Source organism: Micropterus dolomieu, unplaced genomic scaffold (assembly GCF_021292245.1).
Source record: "Micropterus dolomieu isolate WLL.071019.BEF.003 ecotype Adirondacks unplaced genomic scaffold, ASM2129224v1 contig_10549, whole genome shotgun sequence".
Taxonomy (NCBI): domain Eukaryota; kingdom Metazoa; phylum Chordata; class Actinopteri; order Centrarchiformes; family Centrarchidae; genus Micropterus; species Micropterus dolomieu.
The window spans coordinates 680-12,735 of NW_025739535.1; the positions used below are offsets into that span (position 1 = coordinate 680).

General features: G+C 39.5%; 1 protein-coding gene across 3 annotated transcripts; it reads left to right on the forward strand.

The window, feature by feature from the left end:
* Positions 1-580: 580 nt before the first annotated feature.
* Positions 581-11,283, forward strand: LOC123965650 (NADPH--cytochrome P450 reductase-like). Of its 3 annotated transcripts, none has more exons than XM_046042094.1 (6): positions 581-681; positions 3,501-3,687; positions 8,151-8,199; positions 9,020-9,148; positions 9,726-9,878; positions 11,128-11,283. In XM_046042094.1, exons 2-6 carry the CDS (start codon positions 3,518-3,520, stop codon positions 11,254-11,256), a joined length of 630 nt encoding a protein of 209 aa, XP_045898050.1. In that variant the 5' UTR covers positions 581-681; positions 3,501-3,517; the 3' UTR covers positions 11,257-11,283. The 3 variants fall into 3 exon arrangements, with proteins under 3 accessions (XP_045898050.1, XP_045898049.1, XP_045898051.1); XM_046042093.1 differs by lacking the exon at positions 581-681 and adding an exon at positions 779-799; XM_046042095.1 differs by lacking the exons at positions 581-681; positions 3,501-3,687 and adding an exon at positions 4,940-5,458.
* The last annotated feature ends 773 nt before the right edge of the window (positions 11,284-12,056 follow it).

Sequence of the window (12,056 nt, forward strand, 5' to 3'; positions counted from 1 at the left end):
TGAGTATTGGAATATCTACAATGAATATATGTACACACACACACACACACGCACGCACAGTTAAGATACCAATAATAATAAGTAAAGTTCAAAATTGTTACTTAAGTAGCTGCACCAAGTTACCCCTGAGTTGACAAGGGTCAATATACTTCAAAATGATTACTATTACTTTTGATACTTCAAATACATTTTGGTGTTTCTAGTTCTGAACTTTATAAGTATTTTTATAACATGGCTTTACTTTTTCTTTACAACAACCATAGGGTTTACTGCACTGTGAAACATATGTCCTAGGTTATGTCAACATAAACACCTCTGCCTCTCAATCTGTCATGGATACACAGTTTGTCCTGCTGATTGTATTACATAACCATGAACCTTTGCCTGCTGCACCTCAACAGTTATTTATCGTAGTGGGTTACCTTTGTACACCGGTCCAAATTGAAATAAAATGAAAAAATAAACACGCTTAATTTCAAGACTTTGAACCATTTAAAATCACAAACACACCCGTATCTTCTTAAAAAGAATATATCCCTATGCTAGATTTATTTGGTGTTGAAAGTGCAACAGTCCTCTCCCCCCCGCTGCCAGGACCGAGTTGGTTTGATCCTACATGGCGTAAAGTTTCCTTCCGTGTTGAGCACAGTGTCAGCCTGGCACAAAAGAGTGGAGGCAAAGGTAAGCACAAGACCTAACTCACCTTTTTAAAAGGTTTTACATCACGCTGTAGTCTGTGGCAGTCTGCGGGAATTACACGTCAGCGATGATAGATTAACACCGGAGCTTGAAACCTAAAGTACAGAAGACATGTTCATCTTTTTCTGTGAACCATTAGCTTAAGAGAAATGCTGACTCCACTGTTACGCAAAATGAGGCTAACTTATAGGTCGTTTCTTAGCATGTGTAAAATACATTAGATTTAATTAGCTTTTGTACCTATCAGGTATCACCCAACACTGTTTAGTTTCTTAATTAACATGTGTATATGTATTTTTAACAGCACATTGTTTTTATTCAGTGTTGTCACGGTCCAGGGAATAGCCAGGGCCCTAAGTCCATTCCCGCTGGCTATCCTTGACATTTTCCTCGTTTTATCTAAAGGGGTATTTCTTAACATTAAAACATCTCATTAGCAAAACTAGTTAAACTGGTGTCTACGTTTCATGATGTTGGGCTTCACACACACGCTGTCTGAAACCGGTGCTAGTATCTCGACTGTTGCAAAACTGTTCAAGTTGAGCAGAAAGAGGTGAATTGTGAGGGTGAACTCCAGTGAACTTCGGGTATGTCTGGTTCGTTGATCATTTAAAACCCTAGTGGGACAGCTATTGAAATGTATTTAACTTGGCAACTAACCAAACTCTCACATGATTATGATAAGAGTTAACCAGGCGTTGGCGTGAAGTTGAACCTACAGTGTAATGATATATAGTGTGTCTGTCAACTCTGTGGCTTTACCCACTGTGTCAGAGGTATTAGGGATAGTGTGAAAACAAGCAGACTGTTATTTTGAACAACTTTTAAATTTGAGGCGAACTTGATCTATCAGGTAAGCACTTGTTTTCCCTCGTGTATTTTCTTTGACAGGGCAAACGTGTGTGTGAGAAATAAACAAAGAAAAAACAGAATTAGTAATTAAATGTGTAGTTATCACATCAAAGGTTGCCTATGTTGTTAGGTTTGTCTGTAACTTTTAATATCCATGTAAAACACACTGTGGACTGGAGAGAGGAGGCACTTGTGTTTTCTGTTTGGGCTGCTAATTAATCCTGCAGGGAGGTCACCAAGGAAAGTAGGTATGGATACTATATCATAACAGACCGAAGACTGATAAGTGATGTAGTTTGCGGCCATTACCTTTTTAGCTTCACGTCAGTTGGCAGTTTATTAGGTACATCTAGCTAAAACTCATGTAATATTTATTCTACCCTTACTGATATAAATGGGGTTTTAGCTAGGCGTACCTTACAAACTGGAAAATATAGCATCCATACGGAGCAATCAATAAATTGGCCAGGCAGATATATTGTCTAATGAAAGCTCATTGTGAATATATCTGATCTGTACAGAAATGCCACTTGTATGTTTAGTTTATTTTACAGTTTATTTTATGAAATGTTCCACTTATCACAATTCTTTAAAAAACAAAATCCTTATCACATTAAGTGTTTATGTTTTAAAAAAAAAAAGACTATTGGCTAATGTATTGTTATCAGACTTTTAAAACACTTAAACATCTATCAGCCTTAAACATCCAGCATTGGTCAGGCGATATATTTGGTTTAGGGCACAATTGGATGCTATTATAAAACTAAACAATTTTGACAGACCAGGTAAACATATTGACAAAGCTACTGTCACGTTAATTTTAGTGTCTGACTTGGTTTGAAATGCTTGTTGTCTGGTGACTAATAATCACCTATCACTGATTATAGAAAATGCTCCAGTAAATAATGTCAGACATTTAGTAAAAGATGGTCACACACATTGCAGTTCGCTTTTCTGTGGAAAATATCTAATTGTTCTACTTGTGAATCACCAGCAAGTGTTTTGACAAGGTCAGGTCAGGATTACAAGCCTTGAAGTCACCGTGACCTTTGTACCTACTGAGATTGGCACACTGGTACCTCTGTACATATAAGTTGAAGTGGTTTGTTTAACATATCAGTGAGTCAGCAGTCTAGTGTGTACATGGCTGTGTCATTCAAACTCTTCTCTAGTTGAGTCCACTTCAGATTTAAAAAAAACAAAACAAGTCTCATTGTTTTCACTCCTTGAACCAAACTGAAACTTGAGCGCTCAGAACATGAAGTCCTTTCGTGCTCAGTGTGAAAAGAGCCGCTGTTGTTGGTACACGACAAGATAAACTTCATGGATCGAATGCAGCGGGTTACAATGTTAGAGAATAGACTAGAACCAAATGTCCAATAATGCTTGCATAAAAGCTGTCATTGTATGATATGGCAGGAAGAATACTGCTCACACTCACGTTAGCAGTCATAGTTCTGTGCAGCAGGTTAACCAGTTTTGTTCAGCTGGAATTTTAACCAGAGGCTTAATAGATTTATTATTTTTTTTAATAAATGCAGATTTTAAATTACAGCTCGCTGTCCTTGCAACTTATCTTAAACACATTCATCACAAGTTGAGAAAAACAGACAATATTCGGTACAAGAAAGGCATTTGATGGCACATATTATCCTAATCTATGTCGTTTATATAACCATTATAAAGATAATGATTAACTTATAAATAAATCTATTGGAAAGTTTTTTTCTGTATAATAGTGAAAAAATAACATCCCCATCCCCAGAGTCAAAACTAATGTCTTCAAACTGCTTATTTAGTCTAATCAACGGTCCAAAAACCCAAATGGATTTATTATACAATCATATGAGCTGGAAGTGGCAAATATTTGCTCCACTCGATAAATGGGGGGAAAAAATGATTGACTAGTAGACTGGTCTAAAGCTGTGTTTTATTTTGTCTGCATGTAGTGTCAACTATCACAGACATGGATGCTGAGACCCCCACCCGCACCGAGCCCATGGCGGATGAAGAGGAGTCTCTGTTCAGCAACCTGGACCTCTTCCTTTTCTCCCTGATTGTCGGCCTTGTCATTTATTGGTTCATGTCCCGCAAGAAGCCGGAGCCCATCCCTGAATTCAAGAAGCTCGACACACCGTGAGTATCCGTCATGGTGTACCTGTGTTTAAATTAAAACATAGTTTGGAGGATAAGCAGGTTCCAGTGTAGATCTGACTATATCTAAATATATTAAAATAATGAAGGCTGCTGCAGAATAAAGAAACAAGCTGTGTGTGTGGTCATGTTTTGTCATTTATTCATTTTATCTTGGTGTAGTAAGAGGCTATTTATTTAATCAGAGTCTTCATTAGAGTATATTTACTTGTAGATCAGTATAGGTGATCCAATAATCTGCCTGTGTCTTATTACATGATAAGAAATTAGACAGAAACGAGTACACTGGGTCATCAAGTTGTCACTAATGTGCCCTGAGGCAAGTATGTGAGAGTGCACGGCTTAGAGCTTGTAAATGTTCCACTAGAAACAACCTTTGTGTCCTCTCTCCCTGTCCTGTTCTCTCCTTTCATCACTTATCAGTGGAGTAATGGGGGCTTGGCTTGATTTCAATGGACTCTCCTTCCATTGGTCACATTTCTAAGTCCCTCCCCAACCACATCACAATTTCTTTGGTCACCAGAGTAAAGCCACGGGCCAGCAGGAGCTGTGTGGCCGAGGTCTTGCCTGGTTGTGAGAATGGTGACTGAGTGGGGGCCATTTGAGTGAAAAAAGGAGGTCGGCTAGAAAGGGGGAAAGACCCCCGTAGAGCATGATTTGCTTTGGGAGGATTGTGTATCTGTGGAGGGAGGGAATACAGGAAAGGGAATATGGAGCAGCACAAGCTAGTCTCCCCTCCCCTTAAAGGGAGCAGTGATTACCTAACTGTTATGAAGGGGGCGTAGTCTTCCATGTCTTTCCTGTGCTTTTGTTTTTGGCCCTGAACCCATTTTGAAAGTTCCCTGGAGAGCAAACGAGGAGGGCGAGCCAAGCTCCTTTTGTGAGTCCTCTCCAAAGGTGGAAAGTTGAGGCAAAAGACAAGCAACTCTTTCTTTGCCCTGAGTTACTTACTTTTTTTTTTTCATTCTTCTTTTCCCCACTCCCCTGTTTTTCTTTTCAGTTTGGTGTGTGCATGTGTGGGCTGAGCTGCTCTGCCATTGGAGTAGGGCCATGTCACAAATGAAATCCTTTTATGATAAATGAGGTTACCATAGCAATGACATTCCCCTCTCTCCTCCAGTGAGATGGGGGCGGGGGATCCTTCAGGGGAAAAAAAAAAAAAGAACCTACCATTCACAGCTCTCCCCACCGAGGAGTCTCTCTGATAACCAGCCAAATTCTCAGAATGGATCTTATGGACTTTTTCGTTCCCAACACCTTTCAGACCGGAGAGGAAAAGGGGCGGGGATAAGGAGGAAGGCATTTTCAGCCCGAGAGTGTTTCAGTGTGTGTTTGTGAGTCAAAAGTGTGGGTCTGCAGCTCAGCTACGTTTTATGGGAAAGTCAGTTTCCCACCATTGTGTCCTCAGCAGTTGCCAGACACTGACAGGGCTTGTAGGGTGTGTGTGTGTGTGTGGTGGAGTTTTCTGTGTGTGGAGACCAGACGCTGCTGGTTTCAGAGGCAGAGTTCAGATCGTGTTGGAGCCTCTGAGGTGAAGGCAGGCGGCTCTTCCAAACCTGCGAATGTCCTGCTGCCTTTCTGGACTGCATTTGTTTTTCCATCCTGTGGTTGTGGAGTCCTGCTTTTGATTTTGAGCGTGGCGGTTCCCGGCGTGGCCTAGCCAGTAGTGCTAGTGGCAGTGGTGAGCTACAGGGCTGCATGCCATGGGCTGTGTCTTCTCCCTGCCAGAGGACAGGAGAGATGCTGCTGAGAGGTCAGTAAAGTGTTTGATTTACTGCTCCGTCTAACGCACAATAAGAGTTTTCTTTTAATGACAGATAATTCTTAAAGCCTGCTGTTAATTTTGATAGCCAAGTTTTGCTTGACACCTTGTAAGTGATAAGTCAGTAGTCAGTGGTGGCTTGTTTCCAAAGTGAGCTCTGCGCACACAGTCATTAACTTGTTTCTAGCATAAACTGGCAAGATAGTGTTTTCACAAAACCTACAACATTCCCAATAGGTTATGTAAGAGGTGGTCATAAAATACATTCGACTACAGACATAATTTAATTATTGGTTCATCTGCCCCCCCACACTTTTTCCACAAGCTCTTCACATGCTGTTCAGGCACTTATGATGTTGCCATCATTGTCTGCACATATGTCCAGCCTTGTTTAATCAGTAAACAAATGTAGAGTAGCATTTGTTAGGGGGTGGGAGCGTTTTAAATTAAAAGCCAGTTTGCAAAACAAAAAAACAGGTGTGAGGTGTATCATGATCACCTCCACGTTTGACAGAGCCTGTGTTGCAGAGCTGAAGACTGAACCGATTCAGCATTAGAAAAGGTTTAGTTCCTGGATGGATTCATGAATGGAAAGTTGATTTTGACAGTATATACACATGCACTTGCACTGTAAATACTTCAGTGACTAAACACCAGTGTGCATGAGAAAGGAAATGATGTCCAAGATTATGAGCCATTTGCGTGTTGTTAATTATCTGCTAACTGTGCCAGTTTGACTCTAAGTAACCTATCAGAATATTATTAAATAATAGTTTGTACTTGGAGTTACAAAGATGGGGTTATTAATCAAAACATATCTTTTGCTGTATTTACTACATGTTTAATTTTACACACGCTCAAGATAATTTTAAGCCTTTTGTCGGTCACAGTTTTCAGATACTGCATAGATTTTTAACTCCCAGCTCTTTTCGAATGATGCACAGAAGATCCTTCCTGTTGAGTGGCAGCGGGGCCGGTGAGGGTCTCGGCTGATAACATTTCAGACAGATCCTGCCAAAGCTGTCAGGAATGCTTCAGCTCGGGGGCAAAGGTTGTTTCAAATTTCAATAAGGCTTTTACACTTTGCTTCAGAGTTAGCAGTCTGTATAAACCACGGGGGCCCGTTGTTATGCCACGTCGGGCATCAGTCCCACATGCCTGCACACCGCCGTGCTGTGGATGGGTTCTGTAGGTTGGAAATTGTTTGTGTGAGAGACAAAATGAAATCAGATGCTCTTAAATGCATCCAAGGTGAAATATAGCAAAAGCATGTATTGTCTGTATTTCTCTAAGCTTTTGTGGCTATCCTACAGTCCTTGTCTGAAAATATATTCATCTGGCATACTGTTTCTGCTTGTAGTTATGTGCAGCCGTTTTGTTCCTTTTTCAGTGCAGACAGAATTGCAGCTGTTCCCTCAGACCTTTTGATGCTAAGGGAAGCGGCGTTGCCTTTAATTTTGCTTGGTAATAGATTTTACTGCCCGTGCCCTTTTATTTATTTTTTTCTTCAAACCCTGTTTGCACGTGTTATTTTGATCTGTTCCCATCCATTAATTACTTCCTGGATAAACCTGAATCAAATTACCATTGAATTACCACGAGGGGCCTATTGCATGCTTATGCTTAGTAAGTGCTTGTGATTACGGTCTGCATGACTAGCGCTTGTGTGGCTGCTTAGTCACCGCTCTGCTTCTCCCGTATGTTGTAAGAATAACTTGGAATAGACGGTTTTCCCACATTGCCTAAGTGTTGGTTGCAATATATTTATTTAGATGCTGATTATTTAAAAATCTGTTCATTCAGACTAAATGATATGGCTGAAATCTATAAAATTAAGCTAATACAGTATTTTTCAGATATTATTAATTATCACAATGTGGCACCTTAATGAATGAAACGTTTACGCATAAACTAATCAAAATTGATGTTTATGCAATACATCAGACAAAACTCACATGCGTAAAACTCAAACTAAATAATTCATTTTTCTTAGTTTTTAATACGTATCATGTTTAAGTATGAATCATTAATTTGGAAGTCAAAGGAAGTCTGTAAATGATTTTGTTTTATCGACCAGTTCTAGTGTATTGTTGAGTTTGTTTGTACCACATAACCCCATGGGACCTTTTAATAACATAGCATTACCTTCTCCTGGTTCATTAGTTATTCCGTCACTTTTTGCTCTCTAAATAAAAGAACGCTTGTGGCGTAAATCCTTTTTTATTGATCTTCCTGGCCTCAATCTGAACTTTAAATGCGCCACTGTTCCCTACCTGTTGTTTGGTCAGAGGTATAATCTGTGATCTGGACATCAACGAAAGGGTCAACGCCCAACAGTGAAGTCAGAACACAGATTTGGAGCCTTCTGCTTGTGATCGAGTTAGATCATTGAGTCACAGCACTTCACCTCTCCAGTGTGAAAGTTATCTGACCGCGCTGTCAAAAAGAAGGATGACCAACAAGTTTTGAAATTGCTATTACAATCTGAGATAGAAGATACATTTTATTTTTTGTTTTGATTTTATGTACACGATATTTCCAACAACTGATGTTTGGTAATTGGTCATTGCTGAATGATTTGTTTTTAATCAAAAGAGTATTGCGATAAAGGATAGGTTGTGTCTTTGTTTATTTGGGGCTAAAATGTCTTACTAACAAATCAAATCTGTTTTGTTTTTTCCAGAGCACCCACCACGAGAGAGACAAGTTTCATCGAGAAAATGAAGAAAACAGTGAGTGTTATTTTTATTCTTTTCAGTCAGCATTTCCACATTTCATTTGTGTTACAGGTCAGCAGTTTCATTTCGCCAACATATTGTCGATAAATTCTCCAGGAGCACTTTTTGTTACTCTTGTTCCAAAACATGACTCAGGGTTTTAAAAGAAGACTGTGAGCCATCACCATGAGACAGTTTTTGTGTCTCTTCACCGCATGTTGATTGACCTTGAAGTTGTTTCCCCCCTTAGTAAAAACCTGTTTGATGCGCAAGTTAAAATGCTTCAGTTCGTTTCAGCAGATATTTTGATTTATGACCTGTAGGCAGAAAAAAAAACATTAATTAAAATGCTATGTTGTTTTCCTCCTCTTCTTCTGCTCTGTGGATGATGACTACAATGGCCTCCCTGCTTATGTGACAATATGCTAGATGTTCTAGATTTAGAAACACTGTTTTGACTGACTGTTTTCAAGCCAGCCTTGACAAAAAGACTTGGTTTTGAATCATGTGGTTTTGTTGCAAATAGTTCAGATACCATGATGGTGGCCGAAAATAACTTTTGGCCCCTAGTGCTATTTAAATTTGTCTTTTTCTTTGTTACGAATTATCATGGCAACATTGTAGGCAAGGATAAAATATTTCAGGATTCTCACACATAAAATGTACAGATGGAGATGCAAAATATAGTATGTAAACTTTCAAAATATCTACAGCATCTGTACTTGACCATTGCCTATGTTTCATAAAGTAGCCCGTAGACATGAGAAATGGGTTAGCTTTTTATTTTAGTTTTTAAATGCACCGTATAAATGTCTTTCCATAACTTTGTAACCAGGGCAAGAACATCATTGTGTTCTACGGCTCCCAGACGGGCACAGCAGAGGAATTTGCCAACAGACTGTCCAAAGATGCTCAGCGCTATGGCATGAAAGGAATGGCTGCGGATCCAGAGGAGTATGACATGGTAATAGGCATCAGGGGAACAACATACAAACCACAGAATTCTTTTGGACGTTACTCATTATAGCTGCCAGTAAATGATTTGTGATCGTGTCGTGTAAAAAAAGCATCACTGCAGTGCTGAAGAAGTCACACCTCAATGATGACAATCTGAAACTTCTGCATCATCCAGACTTTAGTGAGTTTGATAATATAATACAGATTCTAAATGAGCCAAATAACTGCCAGGGTAATATGATATCTGCTAATTATAAATTCACTGCTCTAAAATAAAACATGTCCATGGAAGCGAGGGTTATAAAGACCCAAGGACAGCACACGCTCATATCGACACGTCTATGCTATTTCAAAACAGTAATACAAATTGCACAATATTATGACCTCAGGCTTTATCCAAGAATGTGTCACAACACTGCGGTGAGAACAAGTAGTAGAATAGATAATATACTTTTGATTTGTTAGTAGTATGTAATAACTTGCAAGCTCTTGAGGGAGCTGGTCTGATATTCAAGACAAACTTCCTTAAAATGATGAGTCCTTCAGTGCTCACTGTCTCCGATTCTGATGTCTCCATTTTCCAGGGGGAACTGTCCCGTCTGTCTGATATTAAAAACTCCCTTGCCATATTTTGCATGGCCACCTACGGTGAAGGAGACCCAACAGATAATGCCCAGGACTTCTATGACTGGCTGCAGGAAAATGATGACGAAGACCTCTCCGGGCTAAACTACACTGTGAGTCTTTACGCTCAAGTTTAAGTATACACGAAGTCTTTTCAAATTCTTTCAGGCTTGTAAGGCATGTTGAGAATAGGATAACTTGTCATAAAAAGTAATTTAATAGGAAGTGTGTTGCCCATTTAATAAGAAAAACACAAAGCACTAAAGGGAAAGCAAAATGCATAGTGTGCATGATGTCAGTGACCAGAGATTGTGTTACATTTGCTGTTCTGCCTGTGTGTGTGTGTGTGTGTGTGCGCGCGCGTGCGTGTGTGAGCTTTGTTTCATGCAGCCAAAAATAATTTTGATTATCTGTTACTCTATCAGTTATTTGCTCAGTTAATCGTTTGGTTGATACATCATAAGACAGTGAAAAATGCCCATCACAATATCCTAGCGTCCAATGATATTGTTGTTTTGTCTGACCCAAACCCCAAAATATCCAATTTATTGTAATTTAAGACCAAGAAAAGCAATTAATTATCACATAAGAGAATCTGGAACTATCAAACATTAGCATTTTTGCTTAAACTATTAATAGTTTAAGTAATTTTTATCAAAATATTTGCAGATTAATGTTCAATTGGTTAATGGACTTAGCAGCTTGTGTTTTTCAATGTACACATTTACTGTATAGCTTCTGTTTTGCTCGTTGCCTACACCCCTGCACTATAATGAAAGGTGATTCCGTTTTTAAAGAATGCAAATGATGTCCATTTGATATTTTTTAGAGGTAATGTTGCAGATTTTGTTCACTATTTCTGCCTCACGCTACGTCAGGTTGCATGTCTGTCTTTTGTGTGCATCATGAATGAAAGGGCTTTGTGTTTGCGTGTGTGTCATTGTTGGGATGCAGCGCCTCTGGCCTCATTTCAGTGAAGAACTGTGTTGTAGGAAATCTAGTTAAATTCTTGGGCACAGTCACATCCTTCCTCCCGTATTATCTATTGTCTCTCTGGTCTGTATAAGAGCAGCTCCATACATGACAGTCACTGAGAGGTTTGCAGGGCCTCTTACAAGACATTAATCAGTTTGGCCTGTTGTTTTCATTTTGTATTTTAGAAGAATAAATTGCCTGATGACAACAACTTGGTGATATGTTCACCCCTAAACTGAAAAGTAGTCAAATATCTGCACTAGTTAATTAATTTTAGATTAATAATGGCAACTTTTAATAATTGAAAACCATAAGTACTCTTATTTCCAGCTTTTGTTTGTTTGGTTCAGGATTGAGCCAAGGCTGCTAACTCTGTTCTGTCTCCAGGTATTTGCTTTGGGCAACAAGACCTATGAACACTACAATGCAATGGGAAAATATGTTGATAAAAGGCTGGAAGAACTTGGGGCCAAGCGCATCTTTGACCTTGGTTTAGGAGATGATGATGGCAAGTAAGTGACCTTTTAGCCTTTGACTTAACATTTCTTTGGATATTGAAGTGTTCAGTGCAGCACAAATAACTTTGTTACAGTGAGGAAAATAAGTATTTGAACACCCTGCTATTTTGCAAGTTCTCCCACTTAGAAATCATGGAGGGGTCTGAAATTGTCATCGTAGGTGCATGTCCACTGTGAGAGACATAATCTAAAAAAAAAAAAATCCAGAAATCACAATGTATGATTTATTTTTTTTTTTTTAAACTATTTATTTGTATGATACAGCTGCAAATAAGTATTTGAACACCTGAGAAAATCAATGTTAATGTTTGGTACAGTAGCCTTTGTTTGCAATTACAGAGGTCAAATGTTTCCTGTAGTTTTTCACCAAGTTTGCACACACTGCAGGAGGGATTTTGGCCCACTCCTCCACACAGATCTTCTCTAGATCAGTCAGGTTTCTGGCCTGTCGCTGAGAAACACGGAGTTTGAGCTCCCTCCAAAGATTCTCTATTGGGTTTAGGTCTGGAGACTGGCTAGGCCACGCCAGAACCTTGATATGCTTCTTACAGAGCCACTCCTTGGTTATCCTGGCTGTGTGCTTCGGGTCATTGTCATGTTGGAAGACCCAGCCTCCACCCATCTTCAATGCTCTAACTGAGGGAAGGAGGTTGTTCCCCAAAATCTCGCAATACATGGCCCCGGTCATCCTCTCCTTAATACAGTGCAGTAGCCCTGTCCCATGTGCAGAAAAACACCCCCAAAGCATGATGCTACCACCCCCATGCTTCACAGTAGGGATGGTGTTCTTGGGACGGT